Here is a 21,539-nt window from a genome sequence, read left to right as displayed (position 1 = left end):
CTATTTTAAAGTTGAGGAATCTAAGGCAGACAAAGATTAAGTGACTTGCCCAGTAAGTGTTAGAGGCAAGATTTAAACTCACATACTTCTGACTCGAGGCCCAGCTGTGTCCAATTCTTTGACCCAGTGGATCATAGCACACCAATGCTATGCATGGGGGTTTCTCGTCAAAGATACTAGACTTGTTTGTCATTTACTTCTCCAGTGGATTAAGGCAAACAGAGGTTTAGTGACTTGCTCAAGGTCACACAGTTAGTAAATGTCTGAGGCTGGATTTGAACTCAGGTCTTCCTGACTCTCAGCCCAGTACTCTCTCCACTGAGCTACTTAGCTAACTCCCGCACACACCTAGCTGTCTCTATAAAGGTAATTCACCACAGTAATAGATTACAAGTCCATAATGAAGTAAATTAAAAATCACAAATGAAACATCAACGTCCAACTCTTCTTGACCCTATTTGGGGTTTTCCTGGCAAAGATACTGGAGTGGTTCACATTTCCTTCTCCCGCTCATTTTACAGATGAGGAAACTGAAGCTAAGAAGGTTGAGTTACTTGCCCAGGGCCACGCAGCTAGTAAGTGTCTGAGACCAGATTTGAACTCAAGAAGATGAGTCTTCCTGAATCTAGCCCTGGCACTCTATCCACTATGCCACCTAACTGCCCCCACACCAGTGGTATCAAACTCAGAAACAGATCCACATGGTTAACATTATCTATTTTGTATTATATTTTTATCTGTTTTATGAAATATTTCCCAACCTAATTCTGGGAGTTATGATGATCCATTATGGCCTATTAGCCAGAATTTGACCCCTCTGCTCTACCCTTCTACTGAATAATCTTACTAAGGTACAGATGTGATCACATTTTCAGAATAGAACAATTTGAAGATTGGGTATCTTCAGCAACTCTGGGACCGTCAGTGATCTCAGGAGTCCATTCCAAGTAGAGAATCATCTTAAAAGACTGAGAAGTGCTATCCACCCAAGGGACTGGATTCTGAAATGAGCCAAGGACAGCAAGCATTCTCCATACAGTATACATCTAGGTATGCTGCTGGTGCTTCACTGGGAATCAAAAGAATGACATTCACAACACCCCAAAAATGAAATAGTGAGTGAATAGGAGAGGGAGGAAGAGAACATGCATTTATTAAGAAATATTCCTACTCAAAAATCATCTTTTGCTCTTCTTTGCCTACCAAATAAACTGCATACGTGTGATCTTGGCCTTCAAGGCCTTCTGTACTTTTATTCCAGCCTTATCCCATACTTCTTTCTTGATCTTGGCATAGCATGAGGTGGTGCTAAGGACGGTGAATTCATACTCAGAAGCTCTGCTCCTAATATGAATATGTACAAGACATCTCACTTTTCTAGTGTTTAGCTTTCTCATCTGGAAAATGAAGGGATGGCACTAAATAGTCTCCAAATGGCAGTTCCTGGTCTCAATTCTTTGATCTTACAAAAAGAAGTGCTTTAAATTTTTTTTTTTTAAACTGATAAGGCAGCTTTCACAGAGAGGAAGCCATGATTGCAGAATGCTCACTCGGAGAGTAAATAAAGAGCTCTGTTAGCTAATTAGCCAACAACACAGGAGTCAGAGTAAAGGAAAACCAGCCCCAATCGGATCAACTATCTGAATAGGCCTGAAGACTTCTAAGGGGAAATATGACTGTGTGGTGGTTTTGATTAAAATTGAACCTGAAAAGTATGATTGTGAAGCTAACTCACCATGCTATCAGCTCAGGCCAATTGCTTAGTTTTCAACCCACCCAAGTGGCTTCATACAGACACCAAGAATTACTTAAAGACTTCCCAGCTTTTAAAGCTTCAAAATAAAAAATCCACAAAACTGCCTCACTTGTCACTGAACCTCTTCCCACACACACAAAATCCGATTTTTAATCAACTTTGGGTTATAGTTATAAAGCTGTGAGGGGCCTTAAAGAGATTTTTACTGTGAAGTTCATTGACACTGGGTTTACATCTGTGGATAAATTTTAAGGGGTTCATGAACTTGGATGAGAAAAAAATTCTTTAAAAAATTTTTATATGCCTCTAACTGAAATGTAGTATTTCTTTCTATTATGAATGCAAGCAACAAACCATAGGAATATTAGGTTTCGCCAGACTGTTAAAGGAATCCCAAAAACAAGGGCAAGAATCCATGATCTAACATAATGTCCTCATTTTAAATGGGGAAACTGAGGCTAAGAGCAACAGAACATTAGTTAAATGCTTAATACTTGTTAGTCATTGTGCTAAGAATGGGGAGGGGGACAGGTTCAAGAACAAGCAAGAAAAGCAGGTCTTGTCATCAAGGATACTACTGTTCTACATGGGAAAGACAAAACGTAAATGGAAGCTGGAGAGTTGTGGGTGGGGAAGGGGGAAGGGTTGAAGCTTCTCTTGGGGCCAGTGGGGCAGGCATAGTAGAGGCCCGGAAGTGAACATAATAAAACCAAAGCTGGTCTATTCAATCTCAAGGTAGCAGTCTTATTCTCATGTGGGGAGGGAGTGAAATGATGAATTTAGGCAGACAACAGGCCTGGAGGTTAAGAGATTTGCTCCTGGCTGGAGTAGGTGGGTGGTGCAGTGGTCAGATTACCAGGTCTGGAGTCAGGAAGCCTCATCTTTTTTTGTTTTCCTTTTTTTTTTTTTTTTTGGTGAGGCAATCAGTGTTAAGTGACTTGCCCAGGGTCACCAGATGTACGCATCAAGTGTTTGAGGTAGAGTTTGAACTCAGGTCCCTCCTGACTCCAAGGCCAGACCTCTAGTTGCCCCAGGAAGCCTCATCTTTATGAGTTCAAATCTGCCTCAGACACTAATTAGCTGTGTGACCTGTGCAAATCCTGTTTGCCTTAGTTTCTTCATCTATGAAATGAGCTGGAGAAAGAAATGGCAAAGCCACTTCAGTATCTTTGCTGAGAAAACCCTCAAAGAGGGTCATGAAGAGTCAGACACGACTGAAAATGACTGAATGGACAACACACATAACAAATGAAAGAGTGAGCTCAGAACCGAAGTTGTTGGAATCCAAATGAAGTACTCTTTGCTCTGAAACCACCCTGCAATCTTTCTCTGTCTCATTTCTTTGTACTCTCTACCCAAATGCATTGTATTTTCCCAATACAATTTGTTTACAATCTTTATGTCTTCAAATGCTATCTTTGCACATCTCAGAGGATTAAATAAATGAGATCTAATCTGTCTAATTAAAGACTTACACAAGGCTCTTCCCATCATATTTCTGTGAGTCTATTATTAATGCTAAAAATGCTGAGAGTTAAGGAAAGGAGTATAAAGGAGAATAGAGAAAATCTTAACTATGTTCTACAGCGGTTCTTAACGCCAGGTCCACAGACCCTTTTCAGGGACGGTCCATGACCTTAAATGTGGAAAAAAGACATTTTTATTTCAATATAATTGATTTCCTTTGGAATCCCATGTGTTCTGTGCATTTTCAAATATTACTCTGAGAAGCGGTATATAGGCTTCCTCAGACTATCAAGGGGTCTATGGCCAAAACAGGGGGGAGGGGACGGTTAAGAAAGCCTGTTCTAGAGTGAAACAAACACTGTGATACCATATATGTATTTGATGTCTGTCTTCAAGTATAAATGCTTATAGAAACACATTCTGTTTAATCTCTGGTGCAGAACATTCCTGGCATTTCTGTTGTACCAAATGAAGTCAAAGATTCCAGTAAAACTGTGTAGATACTGGTTTCGTAACACTCAGAAATGTGATCAAAATTCTGACTTTTACACAAAGTGAAAGAGAGGTTGTCATCATTTTTAACTGGAAGTACTTCTCGTGAAAAGGTTGGAAATGGAACAGCTAAAAAGTAAAAGGAAATGAGAGTATGAACAGCATCATTTTGTGAATGTGCTTGGTTCAGAGGAGAGGAAAGGAAAGAAAAACCAGGTACATAGGTGAAATATTCTCTGAGAAACTGCAAAGTTCATGTCCCAGCTCCAATAGCTTGTACCAATCAAAAATAATGTTTAGTCTCATAAGATTTAATTTAATGGAGGGGCAGGTTGGGGAGGGGGAAGAAAGTGGCTATGCCAGGCTATCTTTGTAATGAAGTGACAGTGAGACACTTACCTTTGTCATTTCCATTTGCATAATGTGGAGGTTTATTTTTGTCAATGCTGTTAAAGCTCTGACTTCTCCGATTTAAATTAGAAGCTCCTTGGACTTTGCTACTGCTGCCTGCAGCTGGCACTCTTGAGGGCCCTGGAAGCCTAGAATAGCATAATGAAATTATGTTATGGTGTATCTAGAAAAGACAGGAAGAACAGGATGTTCTGAGCAGGATAAGAAATGATGGGACAGCTATGGCATAAGCTGCCCTAAATTATATTTAGGTATAGCCAGCAGGTACAAAGAAGAATTCTTCTTTCTCGAAGAGGAGCTGCATTTTTAAAAAGGTTAAATGTTTTCTGCTTCAAGACTATTGTAGTTTCACTTCCCAATAAATTATCCAAAGAAAAAGTACTTCAATGGAATGCAAGGAGAAATGTCATTTTTAAGCTAAAAATAGTGTTTTTTGCCAAATGTGATTGGAACAGAGGAAATCAGTGTAGCCCACTGGCTCTTTTCTACAATAATCAACAACTAGTTGTACTGCTACTTTCTTCATTGACTTGACCCATTTTGGGGAATATCGTATAGAAAAAACCGAAGTTAGCATGACTATAAATGCTAAAATTTATATTAAAAATAATTTGTTCATAGCAAATGTTAATTAAGAAGTCAGACCAGTTGAGTTAATTATTTAGATCATGGTTCTGAGGTCAAGAGCACACATTCAACTTCAATTGGATAGTAAGTTTTTGATAGAAGAATTTTGTTTTTCTGCGTGTGTGTTAAAAACAAAACAAAACAAAACCCAATGCTCCCAGTCTAGTTATCCATCTCACACGTGTGCTTTATTGGCCATAAATTGTAGAAGGAAAGTAAGTATGGATGAGCCCAAATCTATTACTTATCATCACTGTGAAAACAATCAAAATTCTTGTTGTATGAATCTTGTAAAATCAGCACCATCACAAATTATCTTTGTATAATATCAAAGTACATTTTTGTTGTCACCACTGTAGCAAAATAGTTCCTACCCTGTGTGGCAAGATCTCTGAGCATGCCACTTGAATATCAGAGTTTGTAAAACCACATGTTTACCAACCATTGGAATGTTGCCTTTCTTTAAATCCAATAAAATATTTAGCATAACTCAGTATCATAATTTGGCAATCATATCTTCCTTCAAAGGAATAAATAATATTACACACAGGTATATATTAATATTCTTCAAGTATGACTCTTAATCATATTGTAATATGCAAATTCTTTGAAAAGAGTTTCTGAATTCACATTATTTTTTTCAATTGGTAAATACCAATAGTACAACTACTATCATGTATATTTAGAAACACAAAAATCTTGGATGTTAAAAAGAAGTCCTAATATTTGCCCACTGCCCACTGGACATAATGTAATTAAGTGCAGAATGTTAGGATGTTCTGACCTAACATTATTAAGTAGAAGCTATATTTACATATCAGATTGAAACACTCACTATTTTAAGTAGTTTCCTTTTTAAAATATAAGTATTAATTACTTCCTAATGAGGGACCAGGATAATGCTGATTTTACAGCACTTATATGTGCATTTTAGTAAAAAAAAATGTATGTTTCTAGTAAGAAAAAATGTAATCTATTAAAATCCAACTAATGTTGATACTGTGAGACCTTGTGAGAAAATGTTATTACTAGCTATTTGGCAGATTTCCTATTATCTGCTGCCACCATCTGAAGGTTCCTGGGTAGAGCTGTTAGGTCATACTATTTAGAGAAAATGAATCACAAAAACCAATAACTTATAGATGGAAGGCATTTCTCATTCTTTCTCTTGATAGTTCTCTATCATGAATGTATTTCTATAAAGTATTCCAGCATTTTCAACATTAAGATGGAGTGCATGAACTCTTTGAAAAAGGTAGCTATTGAAAAACTCATCTCAATTCACCCTGATATCATTCCACCACTTTTAATCCACAGAATGACAGAATTTATCAATACGTGCAAACTGTTTTTTTTTCCCCCAAGCAGTTTAACAGTGTAATACAGAGTGAAATGAACACAAAAAAGAGCAAATACCTACTGGCTTAGAATCCTTTTTAACATGCTTCAATGTATTTACAATTCTGTTTGGTTTGGAGGATAGCTGTTGTGTTGTGTTTTCTGGTATGGCATTTTAATGCATATAAACATAAACAGGTTTTTAGTGACTGACTACCAGTCAGAGGCCATGGCATATGCAAAACTGAAGCCATTTTCAAATTCTTCCAATTATCACTTTCAGGTGAATGATCAGCTGTAGACTGCCTGCAGGGCAGCAGATCAGCTAACACCTAGAATTCATAATTGCTCCAATGAGACCATGCTGGTAAATAGAATCTGACACGTGGCTCAGAAACTATGATGATTCACTAATGGGCACAGGAGATAAACGAAAGATGCAGAAATTAACACATTTAATTTTTTAAAATAAATTGTATGATGCATTATTAATATATTACATTAACTAGCATCAATATCAATAATATGCTATTATTTTAAGTATATTATATAATATGGAATATATTTTGTAGGCAACAATCCCAGAAATGACAGTAAGGAACAGCTTATTCATGGTATATTACACTGTTCCTCATGCTTTTCCAAATAATTTCTTTTACTCTAAAATTTCCATTGAATTTCTTTTTCTCTTATCCTCTATAAAACCATTTTCACCACTAAAGAGATAGAAATAAATTTGAAAGGGAAATGAAAGGGAAAATACCTACCTCTGCTCTGGGCCTCAGAAGCAATGAACTTAAGTTAAAATTATTAGGCAATAAGACCAATAACTAATTCAGTGAAATACCACTGAATGTCCACAATGAACAAGATATAGACTGATGTAATGAACATGGGTGTGAAGCTTACTTACCTTCCTCACCTGTTCCAAGTCAATTATTGTGTATTCAGCAGTATAGTATATTCAAAATATTACTTCTCCACTCTGCAGAGTGTTTTTTATATTCTAGACTATTTCACCTTAATAATACACAATAACCCAAGTTGTCATGACCAGTAACTGGAGTAACTAGTAACTGTGAACCAACTTTAAAATGCATACCCTATGCAGAGGAAGAAAATTCAGCTGCCTTAATGACTTTGTGTCAGTAAATATTTACTTTCCAAAGAGATCACAGGCTGCCTTCACAGGAAATCTTTAACAAAGAGCTGTCAGCCATTCTCAGTTCTGACACTTGTGTTAAATATGGCCCATAGTCAATCTTGACAAGTGTGTCGCAAATGATTTGGGATTATGTCCCGAATGCGTCAGTGATCTGGGAAGATACTCTCTCACACTCCTGTTTCTCACCGGATGTTGGTTCTATATGACAAGCAAAGTCCACTTTGGCATGAGAATAAGTGTTAGGAGGATCCCAAAGGTGCCTAGTTGACTTCTGCAAAATTGTGGGTCACCAAGGCCTGGCTGGCACAGAGCCTTACTATGGGCATAGTTCAGTATTATAAAAATGTCCCTCTCTAGCCCCACCCCAACATGGAGACACATTTCTTAAAGTGTAGGGTGACCAAAAAGAAAAGACCAAGGGAGAATTTACTTGAGTATCACTAACAAGCAATAAATTAGAGATATTAACTGACCTAGAAGCCTTTTTCTGACTGGTTGCAATCCCACTGTGCTTAGACTGAGCTGCATACCTGGCTGCCAGACTGTATGAGGAGAAACAGAGAAATTGAATTAAAGAGATTCTTGGAAGATGCAAAGAAAGCACAAACTTACAAGAAAACTATGAGTTCATGAAATGTAATCTGAACATGTATGAAAACAAATTAATTGGAAAATTATGAATTAATGTAAGGCATACATTATGATCTTAGGTAATGAATACATTATGAGATTATGTAACATTACTGATTCATTTCTCCATATAAAATGTTCATTTTCACTTTTGAAAATATGACTATTTTCTCAGAGTGTGATCTATTTTTAAAATAAATAAAACATGCTAAATATTCTACATCTTTTAGATTTAACCTGGTAAACTGGAGGACTCAGATTTTACTGTAGAGATTACTAATATCTGGAAGGAGGAGTAACAGTTAAAAAATCAGCTATTAGAGCAAAATTTAAGAAGCAACTATCATTTAAGCAATTCTTGCTACAGAGAATTATCATATATATTATCATATGTATATACTATATTCCATCTATATTTATATATTGTGATCTATATGAATATATGTAAGGGAAGTAAGGATTTGGACCTATAATTTAATCACTGAAGGGGACTCCCAGTGTAGAAACTCCTTTCACTCAAGCAGGTCAACAACTAGTCTTAATTTATGGTCTTAAGAAATTTACCTAAGATATTGAAAGATTAAGTATCTTGCCTATGGTCATAGAGTTCATATGGGTCAGTATTTTGTGACATTTTTGAGTAACTCATTTAAATTTATTTGAATAAAACTCTTGTTCAGGGTGGAGTCATTATTACAGGATCAAAAAAGTAGAGCCAAAGGGACCTTAGAGGATATCTGGTTTGTCTGCCTCATTTTAAAGATGAAGAAAGTTCATTCCAGAGATGCTAAGGTCACATACACAGTAAGTATCAGAAGCAGGATTTAAACCCAGATCCTCTGACTTGAGAACCAGTGTTCTGTCCACTGTACTACATCACCTGCTAAAATGTGAAATAAATTTCTACTTACAAGGTATTAGGATGATACCAATGACCAAACTCAGGATGAGGGTTGGGGGGAAAGAGCTTCAACTACACCATTTGGGCAACCATTTCTAGATGAGATTGCCATTGCTATACAATCTGTACATTACAAACTGCAACCTGATTTTTTTTTGAAAGTCAGTGCAAGCCTTTCTGTTGTCTCCCTCTGCACGTGGACAGGTAGATTCATGACACACAGAAAGACAGACAAGTCAACTGTATGCACACCAACATGGCGATGATTAGACAGTCAAAGGATTATTTATGGCTGTGGTTATTCTGAAAGATCAGAACTATGGACGTACAAACATAGATATCATGATACAAAGCAGTAGTTCTCAAAAAATATTTGGTCTCAGGACCCTTTACACTCTTAAAAACTATTGAATACACCCTCAAAGGTCTTGTAAGTAGAATACATGTGTAAATATACACAAATGCATATGTATAGACATACATATATAAATACATATATGTGTATGTGTATATATATATATATATATATATATATACATATATACATATAAGTACATGTATATTTATTTTGCCACATTAGAAAGTAAAACATCTAGCATTATTATGAAAAATGCTTTAACATTATGGATTCCCTGAAAAGGTCTCAGTGATCCTTAGTGGTCCCTGGACTTCACTTTGAGAACCACAGTTACAGACAGTGTAGTCATGGCAGGACACATCTCATGCAACACTAGGGAATGGTCACTCCAGACATACCTATGGTACTCATCTAATATGGTTACTACCATCAAGCCAATTTTTCATAAACAAATTCTATAATTATTTCAGACAGATCAAAACTTTATTTACCTCACTACATAAAACATCCTATCCCAATGTCATTATCTGTGCTGAGAAGAGGCTATAACTACCTGGCTAGGGCTAAGAATACTAGATCAAAAGGGAAAGAATGGGGAACCCAGTCTATTCCCTATCTCCATCAGTCTCTAGAATGAGTCTGCCAACTTCAGCAGCACCCTTCGAGGAATGAAATATCTCCATTCCTCTCATATCAACTAAAAAGTTTATTTACATATACATGTATATACACAGACAATAAAGAGAGAAAAAATGGATTCAAAAATCCCCCATATTGTTGATGTCATTTGCCAGCTCACACATTGGCACCGAAAAATCAGAATATTTAGGTTCAAATTCCACCTCCAAAACTTGTAACTTCCATAATCTTGGACATATCACCTAACTTGCCTGTACCTCCATTTCCTCATCTGTAATACAAGGGTTTTAAAATAGGTCACTATCTAGGGGGTCTATGATCCTACAGGAGAAGAAACAGCCAAGAATTTTAACCACTAACTCTTGTTTTCATCACCTCCAGAACAGTAACAGGAAAAAGAATGCAATGCACTTTTATTAAGGCAGCTCAAGACATATTCTATATGTCATCTCATTTATTTTTGCAAGAGAAACCTAGATTTATCCCTATTAAAGGCAAATGTAAGATAGAGAAATTAAGGAACTTGATTATAAACCATTTACTTCTATGCTATTTTATATTTTATTGTTGTTGTTCAGGCTTTTTTTTCACACTTGTGTCCTGCTCTTCTTAACCCCATTTGGGGTTTTCATGGCAAATCGACTGGAATGGTTTGCCATTTCCTTCTCCTGCTCATTTTGGAGATGAGGAAACTGAAGCAAACAGGGTTAAGCGAATTACCCAGGGTTACACTCCGGTCTTCCTGACTCCAGGCCCAGTACTCTATCTACTGTGCCACCTAGCTGCCCTAGTATTTCCTTAGTTTATTTTTAGAAAGCTTAGCATTCAGTATAATATATTGGAGATTTTAGTACGTGAGGCAGAGAAGATAGTATTTGATGAGGCCAATAGAATAAGAGCATGTATGCATGATACTTAGAAGCAGTAGAGGATTTATTACTATATTCACTATTGAGTTAATGGCATATTAATATTTTCTTTTAACATAAAGGAAACACAAAAATCATAATGATACAGTATATAGCTACCAGAATATAAGTAAGTCATAAAGAGGATATGTGTGTGTGTGTGTATGAATAATAGGAATTCAGGTAACACTGATTCATCAGTATATTATTTGAAAAAAAAATTATATAAAGATTCCTTCCTACTTAGAATTCAGTTTTGTTCAACATCCCTTTACTGAGTAGGCTAGATACTAACAAATGAATCATTTCTCAAAATTCATGAAAAAATTATGAGTATTGCAATGTAGTACTTTGGAATGGATATCTGAGTGAAGGCTGAGTTCTCGTCATAGTTTTGCTATTTAGTATTATGTTAATTAATGCCACAAATATTTACTGAGCTCATACTATGTTGAAAGAACTGTGTTGGGCCCTTAAGGGGGATACAAAGACATCACACACACACACACACACACACACACACACACACACACACACACACACACACGCTTCCTAGAATCTTACAATGTATTTTTTTTCAGGCAATTGGGGTTAAGCGACTCGCCTAGGGTCACACAGCTAGTAAGTGTCAAGTAAGTCTGAGACCAGATTTGAACTCAGGTACTCCTGACTTCACATCTGGTGCTCTATCCACTGCGCTACCTAGCTGCCCCTTTTACAGTATATTTTCTAGGTGGATACTATGAGACTTGGAGTTAGGAAGACCCAAGTGTAAGTTTGCAACTCTGGCTCAGACACTTTCTTAGTGACCTACAGGCAAAGTAAGCTAGTTGGATGGCTCAGTGAATAGAGCACCAGGCCTACAATCAAAAAGAGCTGAGTTCAAATCCAGCCTCAGATACCTACTGTGTAACTCTGGACAAGTCACTTAATCTTGTTTGCTTCAGTTTATTTATCTGTAAAATGAACTGGAGAAGTAAATGGCAAATCACTCCAGTATATTTGCCAAGAAAATCCAAAATTGGGTCATGAAGATTTGGAAATGAATGAAACAACTGAACAAGTTGATAGGCAAGTCACTCTAACTTTGTCATCTTCCATTATCTTCTATGTAAAGTGGGGGTAATGATGGCATCTACCTCACAGGGTTATTGTGAAAATCAAATGAGGTAACAAATTTCAAAGGCTTTGCAAACCTTAAAATTGTGTATGAATACTGGCTATTATCATTATACGTCAAATGTTTTGCAAATTTTGATGTTTTAAATGAATGCTACCTCATTATTTCTATAAAGGAATAAAACAAATATACAAATAACTAATAAAGCAGAACATCTTAAACTTCAAGAGAGGTAAAAAAAAACACATCTAGGTTGGCTGAGAAGAGAGAAAATTGAAATCGTTTGAATAGTTCAAGGAGATTTTATCAAGGCTGGAGCATGTGAGGTAGCATGCCACAATTGTTAGAGCATTTGAAATTAGGAGACCTGGGTTTAAAATCCCACTTCCGGGGGCAGCTAGGAGGTGCAGTGGGTAAAGCACCGGCCCTGGATTCAGGAGGACCTGAGTTCAAATTCAGCCTCAGACACATAACACTTACTAGCTGTGTGACCTTGGGCAAGTCACTTGACCCCATTGCCTAGCAAAAAAAAAAAAAAAGGAAAGGAAAGAAAAAAAATCCCACTTCCAGGTTGTGTAAGAACTGATAAGTCATGCAATGTTTCAATTCCTCAGTTTCCCCATCTGAAAATGTGGAGCATAGTACTTGTATTGATTAGTTTATAGGATTATTGAAAGAAAAGTTTTTGCAAACCTTTAAGAACTATGAAAATGTGAATTACTGTTTATTGTTATTATTATTATTATTATTATTATTATTATTATTATTATTATTATTATTATCACCCTTGGCAGGTGAAGATAGAATGCATTACTGGGGAAAGAAAAACTATGAGTAAAAATGTAAATGGGAAAGTGGGACATTAATTTGAAAAATAGTGAGTAAACAAGTTCCTAAGCAGAACTGAGTACTTGTCAGGAGCAGTGGGAGGTAAGGTATGTTGGAATCATATTGCAGGAAGACTTGAACATCAGAGTAAGAAGCTGGGATTTTTTTCTATAATGGGGAATCAATCAAACATAGAGTGTGGAATTGTGATATTACCAGGATTGTTTATTTTGAAGTATTCTGAATAATGGGCTGGAAAGAACAGAGAGAAAGAGTGGAGATAAATATGTGAGCCACTGTACTAGTTAGACAGGAGACAACAAAGTCCTGGTCTAGAATGATGGCAATGAGAATTGAAAGGCAAGAAAATATTGGGAAGGCCCAATATACAGAAACTGATGAGAGATCAGACATAATAAAGAAGGCAATGAGGAGTCAAAGAAGTCTTAAAAGTCTTCATTCTGAATAATTAGGAGAACATTAATTATAATTAATTAATAATAATTGTAATTAATTATAGAAATATTCTAACTCCAGTTTTTCCTCTCTTTTCCTTCATTGGCTCTGCTTGTTTCTCTTTTACTCCAGTGTAGGCATTTCCCACAACTATATACTGGTTTGTCTTTTCAACTCTCCCTCCATGTGATTTTACAATCCTTCTGTTCCTACTCACAGCTTCAATTATTACGTTCAGGTTAAACTTCTAAATTTCTCCCCAGTCTCTACCTCTTTTCTAAGCTTTAGGGCCACTATCTCAGCTGCATGCTTGACATATACATTTGAGTATGCAATCGACAATTCAAACTCAAAATATCAAAATAATGAAATTATTATAAATAAAATTACTTTTCCCACTTAGTTCCTTATTTTTTTTGAAGGAAACTAGGTGATGCAGTTGGCAGAGAGCTGAACCTGGAGTCAGGAAGACTGGAGTTCAAATCTGGCTTCTGACTCCAGCTGTGTGAGCCTGGGCAAGTCATTTAAACTTGTTTGCATCAGTTTCTTCATTTATACAATGATCTGGAGAAATAAAGACAAACCACTCCAGTATCTATGTCAAGAAAATCTCAAATGGGGTAATGAAGAGTTGGACACAATTGGAACAATTAACCAACAACAATTTCTACTGATTTTTCTCAGTTCCATCATCTTTTAAACTCCTTTAACCTCCAACTTCTTCAATACACTTCTAAATCTTGGTTATTCTACCTTCATATTTGTTCTCTTTGTTGGTTCTTTCCCATATGCACCCATACAAGCCGAATCTATAGATTTGTCATCTTCTACCTAAACTCATACCACTCTTCCAGCTAGACTCTCTACTCTTGGGTCCTCTCTATAATCAACGTTTCATATTGCTACTAGAGTAAGCTTCCTGATACGCAGGTCTCATCACATTACTCTGCTCTAAAACTGGCAATACTACCTCACCATCAACCAAATGAAATACAACCTCCTTACCCTAGCGCCAAAGGCCCTCCAAAATTTTGTTCCACCCTACCTTCACACTAATCCCCTTCATGCATGAGTAAAATAGTAGACCTGAAATACATGCTGTTCCCTGTTCTCAGTGGCCATTTTCTACCTCCTAATCTTTGTCTAAAGGGCCAAGTAGGCCCCAAAGCAAACAATGCCACTGGTTTTAGGGTAGGGTACCCTTGTTCTACCTGACAGGGTACAGCAATATTCCAAATTGGGATTTTAGCTGAATGCAAGAATGAAATGTACATATGAGATACCTTCACCCCACTCAGGAACAGACCCACGGAGCACGGTAGAGTAACTCATTTAGGAAATCTGCAGCCTCCATGAGGAACAGCATTATATCATAAGTAGAGATTAGGGGGACCAATATTCAAGGAGGGAGTTGACTTGGCCACATGTACTTCCCATGTCTCTGTATTTCTGAACTCTATGTGTATCCCCTCTTCCTACTTACTCTCTGTGTATGTGTGCAAGAGTATTCCCCTGGTTTACAGGGGAACTGTCACACTGCTATTTTTGTTGTTATGCTACTCTGGTAAATGCTTTTGCTTTGAGCAGATCATATTATCTGGCTGTTTAATGATAAACTTATCAGTGGGGGCTCTTAAGCAATATTTTAGGAGTGAGTACCCCAGATGTTAACTAAATCCTGGGGTGGTTGTAGCCTGGGGGAACCAATCTGGAAGTGTTAGTTATGGATAAGCATCCAAGAGGTGCTCTAATGGCACAATGGACCCACATCCATTAAGTGAGCACGAATAATTTGGATGGTGTTTGCAATAAACTCCTATTGACTAAACATATATTCTTCCTAGTGTTTTTAATTCCTTAAGGACAAACTACCATGCCAAAGGAAAAGAGATGATGATTGCCTGAAAACCTTATATAACTTCTTAAATCACACATTCTTGGCATTAAATTGACACTGCTATGCCAGCTTCTCTGTTCCACAAAATTCAACACAGTATATTTTCCAGTACAGAAAACTTCAAATTAACAAGAGGAGGGAAAAAAAATTGCATAGTTAACACACAGGTTTCGTCAACTCACCAATTACTTCCATTTCGTACCCCCCAGGTAGCACTAGATTACATTTTACCAATTTATATCACAAACAACTGCCAAAACCCCAAACCACTGGCCACCTCTACATAAGCTATTTCTGCTTCCAGATATTAACAAATCCAGAAGTTCAGAATCCACAAAAGAGAAATTCTTTTTTTCTTCCTTTTCATCTTTCTTCCTTCTCTTCTTCCTCTACTTTAACTTCTCCTTTAACTCCTTCTTCTTCCTCTTCTCCTTATCCTTCACAGAGAAACTGTAGTGCACTGGACTAATGAACATTTAAGTAATTCGTTAGCTGACAGCTTGAATTCCACCTTTGTTACCAGGTGCCCTTGGTGAAGTCATTTAACCTCTGTTACATTTCTCTATTTCCTCATCCTAAATTAAAAATACAAGAACAAAACAAGTAATAGGGTATTGATTGAAACCTTGGTAAACAGAAAAGTCAAACCAAAGACTTCAATTCAGCTTCATCAAAACTAGTAACTTATTGGACAGGAAAGAGAGGGAAAGAGGAAGGAATGAGGGGGAGAGAATAAGAAAGGAAGAAAGACACAGAGAGGGAGAGAGATGGAGGGAGAGGTAGATATAGAGAGGTAGAAACAAGAAGAGGGAGGGAGAAGGAAAGTGACAAAGGGAGGGGAAGGGGGAGAGAAAGGGAGAAAGAGGTTAAATAGCTTGCCTGCAATCACACAGCTAGTGAGCTCATTCGAGCATTTATTTAAAATATTATTTGTTTTGGAGGTATTACTCCTTCCTTCTGTTTTTTTTTTGTTTCTTTGTCTATACTGAGATTTTATTGAGGCTTTAACTCTTGATATTTCTTGGGAGTAAGGCTTTTTTCTTGTAAATGCTCTTCACCCCCTGCTTCGGTTCCACCTACTTCAATGGCAGGTAGACCACTGACACTGAATGTTGAGTGTCATCAGTATCTCCAGTCAGAGATGGTGTAAGGTGACTGGGAAGGTAGGAGGAGTAGGTTATGAAAAGCTTTGAAACACAGAGTCTTGGAGTAGGAAGAATCATCCAGTCCAATGTCCCATCCAATGAAACAATTCATTCATTTTCTGATAGTGCCCATCAGTGCTTGTGCTCTTTCAGAATCCTTGTTGCATGCCAAGAGTACAGTAAAATATATAATAAAGACACGTATGACTATATAAGAGATATGGTCTATGATATCAAGAAAAATAGTGGTACACTGGTACCTTCAAGATATGAGAAGAGCAAAGGCATTGCTTCAACATGTGAATGTCTATGAAGAAATGAGAGGAAAACATGAACGAAAGCTTATAGGATGACAAACACATGTCAGGTAGTAGTCTATATCAATGTTAAATTTACACACACACACACACACACACACACACACACACACACACACACCCCTCCATTCCTATGTTCAGCATCATGAACCCTTCACATCTCCAGAGTAATTCATTCCAAACTCCATTTAAAATTATACTACACCTTTCTTTTTGATATACTACAATCTGTGATTCTTATAGGCCTTTTCCCCTTCAATTTTGGAGAAATTAAACAGCAAGTATTTATTACGCACTGACTACAATGCTAAATACTGCATTGGATGCTGAAAAGAGCTCATTTGGAAGGAAAAACTACCAGGTGTACTAAATATGAAGAACATGCCTTGAGCACTTAGGTGGGAATTAGGACACACAATCCCTTACAGAATCACCAAATACAACATTATCTCTTTAAAATGCATTCTGCTTGATGAGACTATAAGATTATAGGAATTTGGGCTGGGAGGTATCTTAATGATCATCCAGGCTAACTTCCTCATCCTAAAGATGAAGAAAAAGAGGTTCAAAGAGCTGAAAAGTCTTTCCCAAGCATCTGCAACTGGCAAATGGCAAAGCCAGGATCCATATCACAGAAGTAAAAGGAATAATAAAACTTATTCCTTAATTTTTACATTAAATATTAGTAAATAAACAAAACCTAAGTGAGGAAATATCAAATCCTCCAAAAATCCTTCTGTTCAGGACTTTTTTTTAGTACTTTTTCCCCCACCATCCAAAAGGTTCTTTCTTCTAAGTTGTTCTTTTTTCTATACCCTCTATTTTGCTGATCTCATCCACTCTCAAGATTTCAGCGATCTTTGTTTAAATTATTCCCAGACATATATGCAAGGAAGGAGCATGTCTTCAACATGACCAGAATTTATGACGGTAAAAACCATTTTAAAAGTATATTCGACATACAGTTATAAGAACCTCAGTGGTACAAACATCAATGAGCAAAAGATGAATAGAAATACTACCTTATACCATTTGTGATAGACCATGTGAAACTAAAAGTATACTCAGAGAAAGGAATTATATGAGATTTACAGTTAAATCATTTATCTGAAAACACCTTTTCTTCTGGTCTTTAAAAATCATTGTGCTGCAGTAATTTCACTCATAATTTTGTAGAATATTCTGTCTTTGCAATTACTGGAGATATTCATGTGGCAGTTGACATTCGACAGAGAACGAAGGAACATTTTTGGGAATGTGCTGTCATATTTTTTTCCAAATTTGTAGGAAATAAAATCTCATTTTGTAAGAGAATAAATTATTGTTTTTCTTTGATTTGAAAGCAAAGAGATTACTGATTAAAAGGAAAATTTTAAATATGACCCTGGGCAAGTCACTTCAGTTTCCTCATCTGTAAAATGTACTGGAGAAGGTAATGGCAAACCACTCCAGTATCTTTGCTAAGAAAACTCCAAATGGGGTCACAGAAAGTCAGACACAACTGAAATGACTCAACAAGAAGACAATTCAAACTCTGATAAAATTCTTGAATTTAAGATTCTGCAACATAAAAAATATATTGCAAGGCAGGTGCGTATTATGCCATTCCCAAATAATTTTAAGAATAGGATACACTTAAAATGAATGGCTTTATGAACTAAATGATCTGTGTTTCCTGCCCCCATTGCCAAGGAAGAGAATGATCGTCTACTTTCAATGTGGTCATCTGAGTTTTGCTGTGAAGAAAGGGCAGGGATTCAATCATCGCCTATGTTTGCTTATGGCTTTCCCAATATTTTCCCCCATGGCTTCAGTTATGTACAAATGGAAATTTTGGAAACTTGCAAGCCTTCATGGTCACTTCAAATTCTAAAAACAAACAGAATAGCACATTTCAAAGTCTTGGACCACGTCAGCTAAGTCTTGAACTTTATGCCCTTCAAAAATCCCAAGTACACCTTCAAAAGAATGAATTAATAAAGGCCATCTGGGATTCCCACTCACTCCTCATCATGATGTGGGATAAAATGACTTATTCTTACAGTGGAATTCTGCTGACTAGTCACAAAACACAGTTACTGCCTATGCCATCAATGAGACAGATTCTTAACTTGGATGCACATGTGTTTCTTCTTAGAAGCCAGGTGCCTGATGGATCATCATGACAGCAAGTTTAGACACATTACTGTGATAACTTATTCCATTAGTGAAATACAGTATATAAAAACCCCTGTTTTCCTAGATCTCTAATGACAGATATAAACAAGGCCACCAGCATGGTATACTGTTTGGTGAAACCTCAAAACAGGAAGGAGGTGGAGAAGTGCCTTTCAAAGATATTATAATAGCAAAGTCACATCCATTGGAAGATGCAGAAGAACTCAACATTAAAGGGAATTTAGGAAATTCAGGGCACCTCCTCCTATTACTTGGACCACAATGCTTTTTACTTCCACATAGTTCTCAGACTCTGTCTTGAAATACAACTGAGTGATTTTGTATTTTAGGGTAAATTTCAATTATAATTAATGTTAAAGAAGCATTCCTTTTTTGTGGTTGTTTTTGAGCAGATGTCATTTTACTCATGCTGGGGAGGCAAGTAAGTACCTACTCTGAAACTTAGATCATTGCCTGGGACAACTAAAGGTTACATGACTTGCCCAGGGTCACACAATTGGCATGTTTCAGAGTCAGGACCTAAATTCAGAACTTCCACAGTTACTGCTGATACTGATTTCTCTCAATCCTTGTCATTCCTATATGTCAGCTTCTATGTCATTGTCCCAACTTTCTTGAAGATGTGAGTAACTAGTTCACTGACTTACTCTCCACCAGCATCTTGTATTATTTTAAGGGACTAAAACAGTCAATATGCATGATAACCACTGATAATGTGACCTTAAAGTTCCTCACGCTCTTTTACTCTAAGAACTCCTTTCTCTACCAGATCAGTCACATACCAACATTGTCACATTACATACTTGATTCTCTTGGAACTGAATCACCTACAAAATAAAGACTGTGAAATTTGGTTCTAGGATCACAGAGTAACCTATCATTCTCTTCTCATTTGCAGTCACCTTGCTCTTTCCTCTTATTATGATCCTTGGTGTCTTGACTTATCTAAATTCTTCAAGTTCATTCTTCTCATTCACTCTGTATTTACTTGCTTCTAGTACATAAATTTTCATTTAATTATACTAATATAATTATATTAATTATAAATATATTAATATAATTATATTAATTAATTATAACTCTGCCCTCACACTGCAGCCACTGAGAAATAGGGAGGAAAAAGCTTAAGACAAACTCTCCCTCTTTTACGAATATTTTCAGACCTACCTCACTCTCCTGGCCAAAAAAAAAAAAAAGATTTGTTATCCCAAAACAGGTCTTAAAATGTGACACATTTTTCCTCTAAGAGTATGGTCCTAGATTGTAGAACTATATATATATGGAAGGGAACCCACTTCTTTGCATGTTGTCTCCCCATTAGATTGAGAGCTCCCTGAGAGATTTTTTTTTGTGCTACTTTGTATCCTCAGCACTTAATAAAGCACCTGAAATATAATAGATAGTTAACAATGTACTTTGACTTGCTGACCAGAGGCCATTGAGTCCAAAGTTTTCATTTTACAGATGAGGAAACTGAGGTGCATAATAATTATGTGACTTGCTCAGGGGCATACTGCTAATAAGTCTCTGATGTAGGATCACTTTCATTCCTTTAGATTTAAAACTAGAAAATCTTGCTTTGAAATTTTCTAAGATACAGTCTCACCAGATTTACCCTCACTCAGATTCCCAAATTCCTTCTTTACCATTTGGTAGAATTTCTTTAATAAGGATTGAACCTGTGATTTCATTGCTTTAAGGAACTCTTGAAAGAGGAAATTCCTTTATTCAAAATCTCCAGGAGGTTTTCTTCTGGAGAGATTCAATGCTGCATAGCTCTATGAAATATATATTCCTATTACAAATGAGTCCAGAAATCAACTACTCTGTGTGTGTGTGTGTGTCTGAATGTCTCTGTCTGTTTGTCTTTCTCATCTATTCACAACTTCAATTACATGCTTTTTTTGCTCTTTCTTGTATACTCACTTGTATACTTCCTTTCATATTTTTGAACCTTATGTAATAAGTATCTGACAATGCTTTCAATATTCCTGTTGAAGTTCATTCGTTTGACCCTCTTGGGGGAAAAAAACAAATATACACACACACACACACACACACACACACATATATATATATATATATATACATATATATATATACATATATATATATTTGTTTTATACACACACACATACACACATATACATACACACATGTGTATATGTATGTACATTTGTATGTATATGTGTGAATATAATAGAGATGAATAGATAAATATTTCAATATGATTGGTTCTTTTTTAGAAATGTATTATGAATTTAAATACATTATTCTGAGAAGGGGCCCACAGGCTTTGCCAAGCTGCCAATGGCATCCATGACACACAAAAAGGTTAATAAACCTGACATCCTGTATAGCAGAAGAAAGAAAGGTGCTGCTACATCAGCCTGAATGGAAAGCCTCATATTTTAACTTGATATCCCTAACTTTTTGTTGCTTAGCCAGAGCCAGGCACTGAATATTTGTTTTACATGTACCAGAATCTACACTCCAATTTATAGAGAAAAAATATTTTCCCCTTTACTTGTTTTCATTTGATCATATTTTCCTAAAGCTACACTGGAGAAAATATAGTAAACTTTAGTGGCAATTCATTTGGTCAACAATAACTCTATTAATCACCATTTTCATCCATTTATGCCTTTGGCTATAAAAAATAAACACGGTGAAAGAGATCTCAAAAAGCTATATCTTACTAGATGTTTATATAGGTGGATTTTTTTTTCCATGAAAGTAAGACATATGAGCATCAAAATTAAATCTGTTGACTTTTACAGAGCAGAAATCTTGTTGCTTCTCTTTTTTTATTCTTCAGTTAAAAGAAAGGTCTCACCACAAAGCATTCTCCAGTTCAAAAAGTTTCAGTGGCTCTCCATTTCTTCTGGGATAAAAATGTCATACCT

At 36.3% G+C, this 21,539-nt stretch overlaps 1 protein-coding gene across 1 annotated transcript in view; it reads right to left on the bottom strand.

Annotated features, from left to right (window-relative positions):
* Window positions 1–21,539, bottom strand: part of LOC110213178 (neuron navigator 3) — a 449,693-nt gene that overhangs the window by 263,455 nt on the left and 164,699 nt on the right. The window contains 2 exon segments of the mRNA XM_020993448.2: window positions 4,115–4,254; window positions 7,730–7,798. Of these exon segments, the coding sequence (XP_020849107.1) occupies window positions 4,115–4,254; window positions 7,730–7,798 (209 nt within the window).

This window comes from Phascolarctos cinereus, unplaced genomic scaffold (genome assembly GCF_003287225.1).
Source record: "Phascolarctos cinereus isolate Bilbo 61053 unplaced genomic scaffold, phaCin_HiC Scaffold_1;HRSCAF=81, whole genome shotgun sequence".
Lineage (NCBI taxonomy): Eukaryota > Metazoa > Chordata > Mammalia > Diprotodontia > Phascolarctidae > Phascolarctos > Phascolarctos cinereus.
Note: the sequence above shows the minus strand (reverse complement) of the source record. Positions and strands in the feature narration are given on the sequence as shown.